Source organism: Adiantum capillus-veneris, chromosome 6 (assembly GCF_014529385.1).
Source record: "Adiantum capillus-veneris isolate H3 chromosome 6, ASM1452938v2, whole genome shotgun sequence".
Lineage (NCBI taxonomy): Eukaryota > Viridiplantae > Streptophyta > Polypodiopsida > Polypodiales > Pteridaceae > Adiantum > Adiantum capillus-veneris.
The window spans coordinates 22321665-22338699 of record NC_140936.1 but is presented as its reverse complement, the minus strand read 5'-3'; the positions used below and the strand labels follow the sequence as shown (position 1 = coordinate 22338699).

The 17035-nt window shown below is 42.5% G+C and overlaps 2 protein-coding genes across 2 annotated transcripts in view; one reads left to right on the top strand and one right to left on the bottom strand.

Moving 5' to 3' along the window:
* Window positions 1–16564, top strand: part of LOC147455250 (uncharacterized) — a 37220-nt gene extending 20656 nt beyond the window's left edge. The window contains exons 10-16 of the mRNA XM_086514067.1: window positions 13616–13787; window positions 13866–13939; window positions 14016–14085; window positions 15481–15552; window positions 15645–15778; window positions 15971–16044; window positions 16178–16564. Coding sequence (XP_086370193.1) covers window positions 13616–13787; window positions 13866–13939; window positions 14016–14085; window positions 15481–15552; window positions 15645–15778; window positions 15971–16044; window positions 16178–16227 — 646 coding nt within the window. The 3' untranslated portion in view covers window positions 16228–16564. The remainder of the gene's footprint in view (window positions 1–13615; window positions 13788–13865; window positions 13940–14015; window positions 14086–15480; window positions 15553–15644; window positions 15779–15970; window positions 16045–16177) is intronic.
* LOC147455251 (uncharacterized) lies at window positions 371–12688 on the bottom strand. The gene is made up of 3 exons (XM_086515164.1): window positions 12597–12688; window positions 559–1205; window positions 371–396 (listed from the first exon to the last, which is right to left on the bottom strand). Exons 1-3 carry the CDS (start codon window positions 12686–12688, stop codon window positions 371–373), a joined length of 765 nt encoding a protein of 254 aa, XP_086371290.1.
* Window positions 16565–17035: the final 471 nt, after the last annotated feature.

Sequence of the window (17035 nt, the reverse complement as noted above, 5' to 3'; positions counted from 1 at the left end):
TTTTGGTGACTCTCATGTAGATGATGGGAACAACAATGTTCGGCGCTCTTGATGATCTCTTTGCCACAGCTCTGAACCCTAAGGATGTGGGCATTCTGATTGTGGGTAAGGTCGAGGGGGTAAGGGTAGATAGGTACAAGTAAGTAGCAGATAGCTATCATGAGCAAGACAGCTATCATGATCTTGGAATTCATCTTGTAGGACGGGCTCTGAGAAGGGAGTTTGCTAGGCACAGAAGAGAGCGTTGTTCTGGTCGGAGAAGCAGACAACAAAGGGGTTGATGTTTGAGGGGGAACGAACTCTTGTAGAGGGGATTTCTTGCTGCTTCTACGCTTCCTCAAAGGCTCAGGTGGCTCATTAGGTTTAGTTACTATGGAATATTTGAAGAGGGTGTACCTTTAGGCAAAGAGTGAATAGAGACTCCATAACAAGGCATAGATTTGGTAGCCTCCAGCCACTCCAGTAGATCTTCGTCTGATCCTTCAGGTGTAGTAGGCTGTTCTTGTTCAGGGTTGGTTTCCATTGACAAGGAAACTTGCTGCACCATTGGATCCATGCCTCCTTCTAAGAGGATGGGTTGCATCGGGGAGCCAGAAGTATGTATCCACATTGCATCGTTTCCCCAATCATGGAGTGCTTTAGTGTGTCGCAGCCATGGTCTTCCAATAAGCAAGGGAAATCCGCCCTCAACTTGGGGAAGACGAACCACCACAAAATCCAAGTTAAAAGTAAAGTTTTGTACCTGCAGAGGCACATTGTCTACAATGCCCATTGGGTATACTGTTCGTTGATCGGCCAATGTAATTGTGAAGGGAGCAGGGCGAGTAGGCTGTAGACCTAGAGCTAACATAGTGAACTCGGGCATCAGGTTGATGCCAGATCCACCATCCACTATCACTCCTGAGAAATGTCGACCCAAAACGGACACTGTCAGGTGAGGGCTTCTATAATCAGTGAGTGGAGCAGCGGGATTGGATATCATATAGGACTTTGATGGTCGCACTGGGAGGTGCCCGCCACTAGGTCTTGCCCCAGGATAAAGCGATTGAATAACAGCAAGGGTGTCACTTCTAAACTTTGCATCTAGTCGTAGCATGTCATAGAGGGACACTTGTTGGAAAGTGTTCTTCAAGACTGTCTCTTCTGTAAGCTTCTCTTTTCTACCTGTTGTTCCTCTGGTACCTTGATCTTCTGTAGATCGGAAACTGCTTCCAAGAAAGCTTCATCGATATCGGAGAGCAAAGATTGGGATTCTTTGATGGCATTGGGGGATGTCTTGTTAACAGTTGCAGGTAGGGTATTCATTGGTGTGAGATTGTGTGGGGAAGATGAACTTGATGGAATGCTAAGACCGAGAGCAGCTCTCTGGGCTCGGGTGAGGATGCCCAATGGCTTCTCTGCCAACTGCGGCGGCTTATTTTTAGGGGTAACCACGTGAGTAGAAGGGGGCGGCTGAGAAACAGTGCTAACTGCTATCAAATTGAGGTTGGGAAAGGCAAACTTAGTCTGGCTTTGACTTGGGTTCGAAGCCGTGGATGCACGAATTTTAGGGCAATCCATACTGTAGTGATCCTTCATATAAGGGCAATGACGGCAGGGAGGGGAGGGACCCTTCGGGCAGAGGGCATTTGCTTTAGTAATGCCCATATTCCCCGCACCTGTAGCATAAAATGGGCCGATTCAAAGGGCGAGTCGAAGGGCAAGGTGGTCCTTGCTCCTGGTGCATTGAGTTGGAGGTGGATGCATAGAAGCTTTGAGGTGATGAGGGAGCAAGGGCAGAAAAGTACTTGGCATACCTTGCATAGGAGGTGTTGTCAGCAAAGGTGGCATATGGTGCGGGTGACCACAAGGAGAAACCATGTTAGATGCAGGTGCTGGCCCTTGTTGAAGAGTAGGACCAAGACTTTGCTGTATTTGTCGCAATCCCTTGAAGTAGTAACAGTCCTTGTCCTCATGTCCATATTTTTCACAGAAGTGACAGTATACCTGAAGGGGGCATTCTTGTGGAGGGTGCCTTGGAGAGTGGCATGAGCTACACTAAACCGTAGCCTTGCCTACCTACTTTCCAACAAAAGTCACTTAAAGATAATAAGTGAAAAATATCAAAAATAGGGAAAATAGGCTAAATGCACTCGAAAATTCCCCTGAAGGATTTTGATGGGAATGCTTATGATAATGTTGTGTGCAATCGGAGGATATGCATCGAATCTAAGTGATTGGTCATGCACGATCTGCGAACAGGCTCACAAAAGTTCCAGAACACTTGCTAATCTAGATTGACTGGACTGAACGTTCTTCTTATATACTTTTTTGGTGTATGAGGGGAGCAACTGGGCGTGCCCTACCCAACTCCGAAAACAAAAAAATTGATTGGATTGACAGAACCTTTGTCGTGCTGTAGCTTGTCCACGGACACATAGGTTTGGATGTGTCACGTGACAAATTCACATTCCATGTCTCTTCCTTAGCATGACACAACATCAGACAGAGCACAAGAAGAATTGAGCATCAAGCATAGACATTTTCATTGTTTTTTACCACAATTGATTGATTTGGATCAAAAAGACAAGTTTCGATTTCATTGTTTGCGTGTGTTTGATGAATGGTTTGACACTTCGTCCATTTGTTCATCTACATTGCATGCACAGTCTTTAAAGAAGAATAGTATTTTTCTTGTCACTTACATGGAATGGGTATGTTCATGTTTTTGTGTTGGAAGTGGTTTCAAGAATTTTGATCCTTCGAGATTCTTGAAGAAGGTAGTCGCATGACTATCGACGAAGATGAAGCATTGAAGGAGCCATTGATCCGAGCCTATCACAAATTTTTGTTTATTATATTTTGTTGGCTTTCCTTGCTTCTAGAGGTTTACAATAAAAGAAAGAGTGAGAACAATCTCTTGGAAAAATTAAAAAAATGATTTGATAGGAATTTTTTCTTGACTAGTTCACCGGAGGTGAAAGGTAGAGGGAGAACTTAGTGGTAAAGGGAAGGGAAAATATGTAAATGTGAAAAGAAAAGATATGATGTGGTTGTGGAGCCATGCACCCATGATTCAAGGGTCATGAGTGGCTCATATCATCATGGTTTTGGAGCCATATGATGATTCAAACAGATGGGACCCAAGTGGAAGACTTGGTAAAGGAAGGAACCAGACACATGATTTTGCTGAATTTTTAAAAAATACTTCCACTCCGATCCAAGAAAAGTTGTCTGCATCAAAGTTGTAGCTGATGAGTTGGAGATTCTGACCATATTTTTTTTATAATTTTTGCATCTACGGTCTAGGAGATATGGCCAAAATGGCGGACGCCAGTTTTTTCAACTATGGTGGAGACCACCCCCTCTACCTTTACACACACACCCTTCCTTTTCCACATTGAGACCTTCTCTAAAAATCAGCCATTAGTCTTCTCACCCTTCCCTCCTTCCTCCTCTCTCTCAAGCTCAAAAACCCATCAAAATTCCTCTTCTAATCACCTCTCAAGTCATGCTTAATCTTGTTGTAATTCATAAGTTCTCATTCAACCCCTTTCTATTATTACTAGACATGTATTGATTTTATGTAGATTCTTTACATTTTAAAATAAGGAAGCTCTTGGACTCAAGCTATGGAGGAAAGAGTGAAGACAACACAAGTGATGATGGAGCTAATTAGTTGCAAATTGGTCAACAAATCACTTGGAAGGAGCTTCTTCATTGGTTGAATGTCCTTAATCAAGCTTCATTTATATAAATTACACTTGGATCTTAACCTCACTCCTAATCACTCTCTTTCCTATATAAAGAGGCCTTCCCCTTTGTAATTTCAAGCCTCTCTCAGCCCCATTGAGTCTTTGTATCACTCACCATGAGTCCATAAGCTCATTCATTCACTCTATTCTTGCACATTCTAGAGTGCAAATTGTTTCATGCTAGTAACCTCCTCTCCTCTTACTTATGTTAATTAAGAGAAATCTTTTATGTGTGTCTGTGAGAGTGTTTGATGTGATCTTGGCTAATCCTTGAGTGGTTGTTTGGTAATCTACATGCTATTTGTGTTGGGAGTGTTTGAAGTTATCCATTCCTTGTACACACACTAAGGTTAATGCTTCATTCATAGTGATCTCTCTCTCTCTCTCTCTCTCTCTCTCTCTTTGTGTAGCGGTTCTAGTCCACGCTTCCAAGACTAGGTGGTGCCCTCATCTCATTTCCATTGTGGCGCAATGGAGTTTGTTTTGGTGTAGAGGCCGCCATTCCAAATTTCCTTCGTCATAAATTGGTGCTCCCACGGAGGAGTTCTCAAGCAGCGCTCTGTCAATCCTATGAAGGAAGATCCATCAAATTCTCCGAGACTTCCACTATGGTCTCCCCAAGAAGCTCGAGAAAAGAAGCGTCTTTATCGACAAAGGCACGTATGCGGGCAAAGAGAGTTAACTACACACACCCTTCTTTGCTTCAAGGAAAATCTTGTAGTCATCAAGTCCCTAGGTCAAAGCATTGTGTTGAGTGCTTTGTGGCTAGTGTGAAGACACTTCTTTTGAAGCTTCGACTTCAGGTGGTGAAAGCACTCTCAAACTCGGGTATTAACAAGTTTTTGGAGAGGGAGCTACACATCAATGGGGTGCGATATTGGCAAGAGGCTACATATGGTGATGCACTCCAACTACTACTAGCAAGAAGGCTCAAGGTGGTTGAGAGGGTAGCCATTGAACCCTATGAACTCTACAAAGCTGAAGATGGTCACACCAAAGCTAAGCTAATCATTGGTAAGCAAATTCTTCGCATCTCTCAAATGGTGGGATCCAAGAGAGCTCAACTTCAATGAAGTGCTTCATGGAAGTTTGTATTTAATGCACCAATGAATTATCCCATTTTCTACAACTTTCAATCAGTTCAGAATATTAGGGTGAATGTGCGCATTGATAGAAAGATTTTTTTCCAACAAAGATTGGTCTTCTATTTTGGAGCTGAGAGGTTGAGAGAGATATTGTTGTCCCTTGACCCTATAATATTTCCTATTTTGGAGTATAATGTATCTTTTGATGTTCACATCTTCATCTTGCTTTAAGCATACTCCATGAATCATAGGGATTTATATGGACCTTTCCAACCTCTTGCTAGACAAACTGTGCATATAATAGCTAGCACAAAGCTTAGGTTCCAAAACATCATAAGGAACTTACTAGGCCCTCGTCGTCTAGCTGAGATTAATGCATCTATCAATCCATTTATTCTACCCTTGGTTCTCAAGGATTTGAAATAAGGAACGGAAGTTCCTTGGAATAGGGTTTTGCCCTAGGAATCGGAAGCTGAGACTTCCGGGAACCATCAAGTCTTATTCTAGAACGAACGTGGTTATACGTTCGGTTCAAGTGCTTGTATAGACCTCTCCTCAGTAATAAAGATACTATTACGGGGGGGGGAGGGGGACTTACCCATCTTTTGGTCCCCAGTACTGTGTCGATCTTCTTACTCTCTATCTCTCTCTCTATCTATTTCTCTCTATATCCTTTGGCTTCAGTACTAAGTGATAAAGTCTATTAAAGTCCGAATGTATTTTATATTGTTATGCGCTCCCGTTTGTGACTCTCTCTCTCTCTCTCTCTCTCTCTCTCTCTCTCTCTCTCTCTCTCTCGCTCTCGCAAGCAAGAACCACTCCCAAAGAACCCCCTTGAAGTCGTGGCGTTTTCAGCCCTAAACCTCAGCGTTTTCAGCCTTGAAGCTCTGGCGTTTTCAGCAAGCAAGACCAGCGATTCAAGCCAGCAAAATCAGCGTTTTTCAAAGCAAGCAAACCAACAATTTTGCTAGCAGCAGGCCAACGTTTTTGAATTGCCGATCAGCCCCTAGCCCTTAGCATTTTGCGGTTCCATCGCGACAAGATCCACAATAGCACCACGTTTTCAATTTTCAGCAGTCAGACATCGCAGTAGGACCCCCGAACCTCGTAGATCTCACCTTCTTGCAGCAGATCCTAGCCACAGGTAAGATCTACCGTAGTTTGCATTTTCAGCCCGGAAAACGTAGATTTCGGCATCTGCGGTTTCAGTGCATCGTCGCCATCGACATCGTTACCGACATAGAGTCAGAATTTAGCAGATAAAGATTTGCAGATTTCAACTCGTCTCGTCGTCGTCCTCATCGTCGGCAAGTCCAAGCATTGTAGAGATTTGTGCAATCATAAGTAGACTTCTCTCGCCATAGAGAGTCGGGCCTTCGGAGGATGATTTTGACAACATTTTGGTGTCGTATTTTTCTCTCTCTATCTCTCAATCTTAGTACCTTCATTCACAGTGTGTCAACCGTAGTCTTAATGGGAATGAATTGACCCATCTTTGTGAGACGGTCTACAATTATCCAAATGGCATCATGGCGACGATTTGTAGTAGGAAAATCCATAGAGATACTCTCCCACTTACCTTGTGGAATCTTTAAAGGATGTAAAAGGCTACCTACCTTGAGGCGCTCTGCCTTATTAACTTGGCACTGTTGGCAGTTTAGTACGTACTCTTGAACATCATGATGTAAGCTCGGCAATAAAATTGCCGTCGAACTAAGGCATACGTCTTACGGATACCTAGATGACCAGCACTTGGACTATCGTGACACTCAAATAAGATTTGGCGCATAGTGTCTGAGTCCTTTGGCACACATACTCTACCTTTGTGGAGTAAGTAGCCATTATCAATGGAAAAACTCTTCCATTGCTTAAGCTCTTTCTGAGTAGGGGTGGAGCTCTGTGTGCTGGAGTTGCTATCTGCGCGTGCAGAGACATGTTGATCTGGCTGTTCAGAGACATGTGAGTGTGAGGGATCCCTTATTAAAACTGCACTCCACACTTTAGCATATGATTGATCTTGTGCACACTTGGCACGTAATGACTACAAAAATCCAATCTTTAGTTCCGTGAAAGCAAGTGAATTATTTTGAGGCATCCAACTTAGTATATCCGCTACTACATTATATCGCCCCTTGCGATATCGTATCTTACAATCATAATCTTGAAGGATTTTTGCCCAGCTAGCTTTATGGCCCTTCAAGTCTGTTTGAGTAGTAAACCATTTGATACTCTCATGGTCAAAAACTACTTCAAACTCGGCACCATATAAATAGTGTCGCCACTTTCATAAAGCGTGAATTATGGCATAGAGCTCTCTCACATATACATAATAATTCTGATGAGCTTTATCTAACTTTTTACTTTCAATGGCCTTCCCTCTTGGAGAAGTACCGCACCAATGGCTTTATCACTAGCATCAGTCTCTACCACAAACGGCTTAAGTGGGTAGACGATTGCTAGGATGAGAGCAGTGGCTATAGCTACCTTGAGCTGTTCGAAACTGTGTTTGTAGGCTTCTTCCCAAGAAAAAGTCTTACCTTTTGCTTTAAGTTGGTCCGTCATAGGAACAGTGATTTTGGCATAGTCACGGATATACTGTCGATAAAATCCAGCCATGCCTAAAAATATTTGAAGCTCCTCAACTGTGTTGGGATGTGGCCATCGAAGAATGGCAACGACCTTGTCAGTGTCTATCTTAATGCTAGAATAAGAGATCACATGACCTAGGTAATGTATCTCTGTTTTAAAGAAATCGCACTTGCTTTGCTTAGCATACAACGCGTGAGCTCGTAGCTGTTCAAACACTAATCGTAAGTGTTCTATGTGTTCATCTTCAGTCTTACTGTAAATGAGAATATCATCAAGGAAAATCACAACAAATTTTCCAAGATAGGGATGTAAGACACTATCCATGAGTGTCATAAATGTTGATGGAGCATTGGTTAGACCAAAAGGCATAACCAAAAATTCAAAATGTCCGAACGGTGTTCTAAAGGCAGTTTTGGAGATATCTTGTAGTAGGATACGTACCTGGTGGTATCCTGAACGAAGATCTATCTTTGTATAGTATCTTTCCCCGTGGAGTTGATCAAACAACTCATCCACTCGAGGCAGAGGATACTTTTTCTTGATGGTTATCGCATTTAATCCACGATAATCTACGCACATATGCATAGTACTATCTTTCTTTTTTACCAATAGAATTGGTGATGCCCAAGGCGAAGTGCTAGGTCTAATGAAACCACATGCGAGGTAGTCAGCCAACTGACTCTCAACCTCCTTTGCTTCTTTAGCACTCATACGATAAGGGTTTAGTGCTTGGCAAGAAATCTATGCCATGCTGCACATCACGTGTAGGGGGTATATCCGGTGGTGAATCACTTGAGAATACATCACTATACTCCTTGAGTAAGTGAGTCAACTTTTGCCGTGCAAAAGGAGAAAGTAAACTAGAGTTATGCTGCGATGGAGAATCTTGTAATTCTTGTAATGTTTGTTTTACAACAGTTGTACGTTGCTTTATAGAATTAAAAGTGAGAGTACTTTGCTCATTAGATTTGTTAACACTTTGTTTATCAATAGAATTCATTGCACTTTGTATACCATTACTAGAATTCACCGCACTTTGCTCTTGAGAATTCACGAGACTTGGAGACAAGCAGTAATAGAAAAAGACTTCATCTATTAAATTTGCTTTCTTCAAAATAGAAAGCTCGGCTGTATATATAAGAGGTGCAGATGGTATATTTTTCTCACCAAGCAAGAGCACATGTTTACCATTGGCCATAAAGGATAAGGAGTTGTGTTCATAACTAGTGTGCAATGTGTTTCCTAAACCATGCAGCCACTCTTGTCCTAAAACTACATCGGCACAATCCATGTTCATAACTTGGAAGTCAAGGGTCATCGTATGATTTTGAACAATAAGATCAACCCTTTGAACTACCGTGTCCTATACTTCTTTATCATTTTCAGACATCTGCTCCACCACATACTTGTAAGAGCATGGAGTCCGTATAAGCTTCAATTTCTTGACTAGCTTATAGTTCAAGAAGTTATGAGTTGTACCATCATCCACTAAAATACGAACACGTTGTCCGTTAATAGTGCCATGCATGCGAATCAAATCATGGGGGCCGAAGGTGGGTTGCCACATTGAAGCAGGCACACAACACTTGTGCTTTTCTTCCATATGAAGAACCTCTACAACACAATATTTAGGAGAAGAATCTAATGTGAGGCGTTGCACCGTGTACATGGCCTTTTCTTTGCCTTGCAAAAGAGAACAATCTTTCTTGTTATGTTGGTTCAAAAGACATCTAAAACACAAATTGTGTTTCTTTGCACGCTCAAAATCAGCAGTGCTGAGAGACCCACGCGGAGTATCTCGTGATTGCTTAGGCTTCTTAGCCTCTTGTGGGCGTGGAGAGGTAGATTGTCTCTTATTTCTCTTGGAACGTGTGGGAGATCTACCTTGCCATTGGCTCTTAGCCACATTGCTATTAGCAAATGTATTCTTAGAGTAGGGAACATTTTCTTTCCTCTCTTGGTCATCATCATATCTTTGTGCATGACTAATGGCTTCTTCCAAAGTTTTTGGATGTTGGGTCTTGAAATGAAGACGATAGCTTTGTCAAGACCCCTATTAAAACCCCGTATCTTTTGAAATTCATCTATACCTTCTAGTTTTAATACGATTGTCCGATACTTTGAAAGGTATTGTGTGAGAGAGATGCCAGACATGCGGCATGCATCCCATGCTAACCAATTCTTATCTTTTTCATTGGAGTCCAAAAACTCTTTGGAGAAAGAAGCTTGAAACGCAACCCAAGACGTAGGACGAGCATCTATTGGAAATGTCATCCACCATATATAGGCCTTGCCTTTAAGAGATAGACTTGTTTCCACAATCATCTTTATATCCGGGGTGTGTCTCAATCCATGGAGATCCCTACATTTGCGTAAGAACGTATTGACCGCATCCTTGTTGCGATTATGCTCTTCCCCATGAAACTCAAGAATGGTGATATTCTTAAGTAATGCATTGCTATCTTTTGCATCTTTTGCAACACTTGTCTCTTGGACTCCTTGAGTCGTGCGAGCTTGGTTTCCTTGAACCGTGTCACTTGTGGCTCCTTGAGTTGTCTGTGAATTCATAAATTTCACAAGTAACTCTGTAAGATTGGTAACATTTGCATTGAGTGCAGAGAGATTTCTTTCAAGTACGCTTTGGCGATGTTCCAAAGTCGTGAAAGACGCCATATCTACAAGCCTATGATCTCGTAGTTTGAACCTTTCTCTTTCCTTTTAGTTTTCCTTTCAACACAAGTAGACTATCTTTCCTTGTTATACACAACAAGGACCAATAGCTTGATGATAAAGTGTTGGCCTCTTACCCTCATGGGGTGGGTTCAATCCTCCTTCATGCAAGGGTTAAGCGGGCCTTCCTACGCGTGCAGCCAACGGAAGCCTTCGGAGCCTCGGTGCTGTCGAGTTGTCGGTCGAGTTTGCCTTGGTCGCCCGCCTTAGTCGTGCGCTGTGGAGGGCGTAGTTGGGGCGTCCGTTGTCTATCTACGCGTTGCTCGCACAGAAAACTGTGCCTGTCTTCTTTTTGCTGCACAACAGGGACGTCGCTCTCTGCGGAACGTGGGAGAGAAGTAAGGCGTCGCACGCACATGCAAGCCGCTTTTAGCCTCTTCCCAAAATAGCTCGGATACCAGTGAAAGGGCGGTGGTGTGTGTGCTAGTCTCCACCCAACCGTGCTATCTTATAGCCTCCCCCTAGCGTACACATTGTTTGGCCGTGTCGGTGGCCTTGCCCATAGGACCCATGTCCTTACAAAGGAATATCCTTGAAACCACTTCAAACAGAATATCATAGACACATTTGTTACTTGTCCAATGATTGGAAAAAGACTATGTTTATTGAATGACTCCAGATGGGATGCAAAAGAAAAATGTGACAAAGTGTCAAACCTTTCAACAAGTTCATGCCAAAAGTGCGATCTAATCTTCACTTTCCGACCTAAAACTATAAATTGTGGCAATCTACAAAGGGAATACCAATGCTTGATGGACAATTGTGCTAGTGCTCTTGTTGTGATTGTGTCCTGTTAAGGATTGAACATGCAAAATTGACTTGATAAGACGTACAACCGTGAAATATAGTAAATTCCTTGAATTTATCTTTTTTAGAGTGATCTTTATGTATCTATATCATCCGTTAGTGAATCATGTGCATTGTGCAATATGGCATTCCTATGAAAAGGTAACACATAACGATAGTGACGAAAATACAAGAGATCGTCACGAACGAGAGACTCGAACAATGCATACTGACTAATCATGCGAACAAGAGATACTTCTTGAATGGGTTCTTTGGACCTTGTCTCGAGAGCCAAGATCGGTCCTACGTGGCTGATTGTATCTGCAATTGGGTAAGCTTTACTAGGAACATCTAGCTTGACGATCACCCCAATGTGTACTCGGATTGCTTACAAGACTGGACCATCTAGCTTGACGATCACCCCAAGGTGTACTCGGTACAAACTGGAGCAACTTGAAGGCTTGATGATCCTTACGAACAATCAAATCTCTATCATGGAAAAAATGTGTCTTGCATAGAAGAATAAACAATTGAAAGAGATTCATTTTCATGCAATGATTGACTCGTTTTTGGAGTGTGGGATTGTGTACTGAGAGAGACTATGAGACTACATGTTTTATACTCTTTCAAAACATGAGAGTGAGAGATTAATGACATAGACAGAATATTCTTATTACAACAAAGAACTACGGAAGGTGCTTCTTTGACTATGAGAGAGAGTGTGTTGGCTTTTCAACTAACTTGTTGATCATAATCCTTCCACTTGATGCCAAAAATCATCACATCCTTTGAAAGGAGAAACCACAAACTTACGACGAAAATCGACATTTTGAACCAAATTGGCTCTCTCGACTGTGGGTGGGTCCGGAACCACCGTGTTTGAACCCAACCATAGAGCAAGAGCAATTTTTCTTGCATCGCTTTTGACGCGGCCGATGAAGCAAGCGCTGCAATCCTTTTTGAAGTTCAAGTATTGCAGCTCCCACGCAACCGAGTGGGCCGACAAAGACTTCTTCACAGATTTCCCAAAGTTGTTGATGGGCTACACTGAAGCCATGCAGCTCGATACCAATATCTCACCTTGAATAGGGGATGTCACGTGCACATCTAACCCTATGTGCATGTGGACAATCTAACTCCTACTTCTAGGGTTTAGGAAAACCTAGGTAGTGTTCTGGCACCCTTGTGAACCTTTATGCAAGATGTGTATGTTCCAGGCACTTTAGAGCAAATGCATACCCTTTGATTGCACATAAGCATAGCCAATGTCTGCTAGGTGTGGGCATTGGGAAGTGTTCCGATAGTCTAGCTTAGTACCAAGCCGAGGTTGTCAATTGCATGTGAAGCACCTCTTATAAGTGGGTTATTAACTCACTAGTAAGTGACTTTCTTTCAGCAAGCTGTGGGGTTAATATTCAGCCTTTCTCGACCTTCAGTTTAACCCTAGAAAGGTGACCCAAGGGGTCACCATTCCACACATCAAATCGATACCACATGGGCACACAACGCCCTAATATCCTCAGCACAACCCCTAACGTTTTCAGCCTGCAGCCAACCGTGGCGTTCTCCATCAGCACCACGGGCTCTTTTGCATCAGCATTTAGCCATCCGCTAGCGCCAACAATCGGCCTCAGATCAGCATACAGCCTGGTGTTTTGTCATAGATCAGCACCTGCAGTTTTCAGCCTCCGATCCAGCATCAGAACCAGCGCTTTCAGATTTCAGCATGTTTCCATCGCCATCATCAGTACCCTCGACATCCATTATAGTGGATCAGCCCATGGCCTTGTCATCAGTTGCAGATCCCAATAGTTGAAAGTTCCCCTAACATTTTACATTTTCAGCCTTTAGCCTCACAGACCCAAGCATCTAGAGATAGATCCCATCATCATTTCAGCATCTAGGACCATTGTATCAGCATTTGTGCAATCTAAAGCAAACACCTCTCTAGCGATACAAAGGGGGGCCCTTGGAGGGGAGACCATCCGGTGTTAGTCTTCTTCTCTCTCTATTACTCATAGAGCCTTCACTTAAAATATCATTCTCTCTTCTCTCTCTAGGCTTTTGCACATCTATCTCATGAAGTAAAAGGGGAACCTTGAGTACGCACCAAGCACTCATCCTGAGTTATCACCATATCTCTCTCTAGTCTTTTGCACATTTATCTCATGAAAAGGAACCTTGAGTATGCACTAAGCACTGATCCTAAGTTATCACCATAAATCACTTCCGCTGCACATTACAGTTTTCATTTCTAAGAACTCTTGGTGAGCTTTGGTTACGCCCTTTTGAGATTCTGTGGCCCTAAGCTCTTGGGGTTTGGTGCCATGTCACCAAACTTGTGACACTGTGCACAACCATATTTGAGGTAGACATACCTTTTCGGGGGTACGAGCCATGTATATGTCTACCTGGTAGGTGGCATGAGGCAGCATCCCCGCCATTAGAGCGAGTTTCAACATCGTTTTGTCTCAAATTTCACATGAACTTGACTGTCCTTCATATTTGGTGTATGCATAATTGCCGAAATACAAAGCATTGGGAACATCACTTCATCTGATGTTATGTTGTGACATGGGTTCGAGTATTTATAGCGTTAATCGTAAATTTTACTTTTTCTACCAGCTTTTTGTGGTTTCTTTGAGATCTATATATGTATGGTTGGTGATGGGTTCTTGCACTTTTTTGCAGCCAAATGCCTATGCTGTGTGTTTCTCTTGGAGCATTTGTAGTCTCTATTCTAGGAATCACCATGATGTATGTTTGGTTTGCACCACGGGCATCCTGTGGACTCAATATTTTTTTGATCACTTGGTCGTTGATTCTTATTCAAATAATGACGAGTATATCTCTACACTCCAAGGTGAGGTTCCAATCTTGTCAGCTAAATAATCCTGTCAGGTTCATCTTATTTTGATGGTTTCTTTGAAACATTTTGCAGGTTAATGCAGGATTGCTAACATCTGGATTAATGTCACTGTACATAGTTTTTCTGGGATGGTCTGCTTTAGTAAGGTGTGCAAAAAGAAACGTGTGTTTTAGCCATGGTCATTACTGGTTAAAGCAAAATAATCAAGATTTCTTGCTGCAGTGAACCGTCCTCGGAGGCATGTAATTCAAAGCCAAGGCTAAATGGAAGAGGAGATTGGATCACAGTGCTGGTAATTCAACAATATCACTTGCAATTAGTGTTACCTGATTGTGCTCCAATTAAACATCAAATTTGATTGATGAGAAACATCAGAAACTTTCTGTTTATCGAAATGTTTGTGTGGATCTTTTATGCTGTAAATGCTTGCTGGTATAATATCGTTGAAAACTTTTAGTCCTTGCTTTACCCCATATAAGACGTTTGTGACATCCATCTGTGATGTGCAAGTAGTGTTACCTGATTGTGCTCCAATTAAACATCAAATTTGATTGATGAGAAACATCAGAAACTTTCTGTTTATCGAAATGTTTGTGTGGATCTTTTATGCTGTAAATGCTTGCTGGTATAATATCGTTGAAAACTTTTAGTCCTTGCTTTACCCCATATAAGACGTTTGTGACATCCATCTGTGATGTGCCTCCACAAAAAACTGATTTCCACAACTTCTAGTTAGCATCTACGAGCTGTCTTCTCTGACCTACTTAGATGTACTCGTTCTTTGTCAGCTACCCCCTTGTTTTTCTAACTTGCCGTTCCACTGGAACTCGCCAACCGCCTTTGTCGCCTCAGATCAACTTCGGTCTGCAATCTTCCATTCACCCTTAAGCCTTCAAGTTCTAACTTCAACTTGTGTGTGCAAGTTTTGTACACTTACAGGGGGGCAAAGAAAAATTAAACACTTCGGAACAGGACCTCCAGCTTTAACATGGCTGCAAAAGCCTGTCAAAAACATTGGTTTTTCACAGGACAACAAAAGCGAATTGGGACAATTGTGCATCAAATTCTATTTGCGCTTCTCAGAGGGTTTTTTTTTTGGTTTTGGTCATGTGCATCTCTTTTTTTATCATTCTCTCGTTCACAATCTGTCCTCCATTGTTAGTGAGGCAGGTTTCATGTTCAGGACCATCAGGGCGGCACAACTTGTGTGCGAGACTCACAAGTTGTGCAAGACTCAAACCCTGATTTAGATTTGAGAGTGCACCTAAAGATAAGCATGTGGGCTGGGGATTACACCAAATTTACATTCACATAGCAGGGACTATATCCCCTTAGGCATCTAACCTTGAATTGCTGTCACCATCACATGCACAAATTATTCTCAGAGGACGTGTGACATGTCACATGATGCCTTGAGGTATACAACTGCCGAGTATGATCTTTTTCATGTAAAGGCTCCTACCTGTTCCGTTGGATTACTATCCTGTTCCGTTGGATTACTATCTATAATGCAATCTTGGTCATTTCACATCATTTCGCTTGTTTATTTTATCCCAAAGAGGACATAGGACCACATTTGTGATGTACAGGGCACAGAATGTATGTGAGCTACAAGCATATTTGTTCCTAGGCGATGCTGGGCACGAATCTACTACTGTGTGTTTACTGTCGGTGGATTTTTGGGCAGAGTTTTCTGTTGGGAGCGTTTACTTTGGTTCTAGCAACTTTCTCAACTGGCATTGAACCAAAATCCCTCTCAGTAAGTCAAGGCTTCTTTCTGGTGGCTTGCAATGCAATAATGGCGCTTTGACCTGCATTTGCGTGATGTACAATTCTTCTTGCTTTTGGCAGTTTCAAAAGGATGAAGGGGAAAGCAGTGAAAAATTACCGTATGGTTATGGATTCTTCCACTTCGTATTCTGCTTAGGTGCCATGTATTTTGCTATGCTCTTTATTGGCTGGGACTTGGAACAGACAATGCAGAAGTAAGTATCAAGGAAAGCAACCAGTTCACTGCATTAATGAAAGATGCTTAGTTAGGGACCATGCAAGTTGCGCACATATTTCCGAAGTAGAGGAGAGGGCAAACACAAGACACTCTAATAAGGTTAGGTTACACGCATTCATGCAAATGACCATTGCATTAAATTTTAGAGATTGTGTTTCTTTGAATCAAGGTGGAGCATAGACTTTGGATGGTCAACAGTGTGGGTGAAAGTTATCAATCAGTGGTTGGCTGCATGCTTCTATGGTAAGCAGACAATATATTTCTATTTTGCTATTTTTTTGCAAGAGGTTACCATTAATCTGTAAAGCTAACGGAGATCCTTATGTACATTTGGTGAGCTTTAACGAAGTGTTATGTTTTTATCTATGGTTTGCAGTGTGGACAATGGTTGGACCACTGCTCCTCAAACACAGAGATTTTTCCTGAGTGGACATCTACGGATGAAGACCACTTCATTTGTAATTGAGCTATGATGACTTTTGTTTCTCCTTTTGAAACACAATTTTGTCTAATGATAGGGAACAATATGTGGCCTTTCGTGATAGCAGAGCCAGCTCATTTGCAAATGGTGGCATGGCGTACTTTTATGAGATCTTGTAAAAAATGCTTTTTCTGAAAGCATTTAGCTGGTCAGCTAGCTGATATAGAAGGGTGTAAATATATATGAGGAGAAAAACGTAGGTAATGGTAGCGCAGTTACACGTTTGATTCTCGTCAAATTCATCAGAATTGGTTGATTAAGTGTGGAGCCTTTCCCTGTCTATTTGTTAACCACGTTTCCACACACGTTGGCGTTCGCAGGTGGAGGCCGCCATTTTTAAGTCCGTACATTACAGTGGGGCCAGGTTTGTGTGCACAACTTTTTTTTCTTTGGGACCCCTCAAAACACACACACACACACACACACACACAACTCAGTAATAACTTTGGTAAGTAGCCAGTATCTGTCAGCGGGATGGATGGTGGCCCCTCTGTTGGTCTCTCTCTCTCTCTCTCAGTGATAACTTTGGTAAGTAGCCAGTACCTGTAAGCGGGATGGATGGTGGGCCCCCCCCCCCCCCTCTTCTCTCTCTCTCTCTCTCTTTGCACGAGAGAGAGCTCTGGATGGTGGCACCTCTGCAGCTCACTAGGTGGACCAGACTCCAGAGGCTTTTACGTTTGTAGGTCGTACGGCCAACCATACCAGAATGCCTAACCACACTAAACTATTCTTGGTCGGTGTGCATTGCTATAG

What these genes read in the sequence shown, in the direction of transcription:
- LOC147455251 (XM_086515164.1), bottom strand. Translation starts at nt 12,688, where the DNA reads ATGGATGTCGAGGGTACTGATGATGGCGATGGAAACATGCTGAAATCT. An exon ending in TCGGAGGCTGAAAACTGCAG is followed by an intron (nt 1,206 to 12,596) that starts GTGCTGATCTAT and finishes TCTTGGAAGCAG; the next exon opens with TTTCCGATCTACAGAAGATC. An exon ending in ACCCATCCTCTTAGAAGGAG is followed by an intron (nt 397 to 558) that starts GCATGGATCCAA and finishes CTTTGCCTAAAG; the next exon opens with GTACACCCTCTTCAAATATT.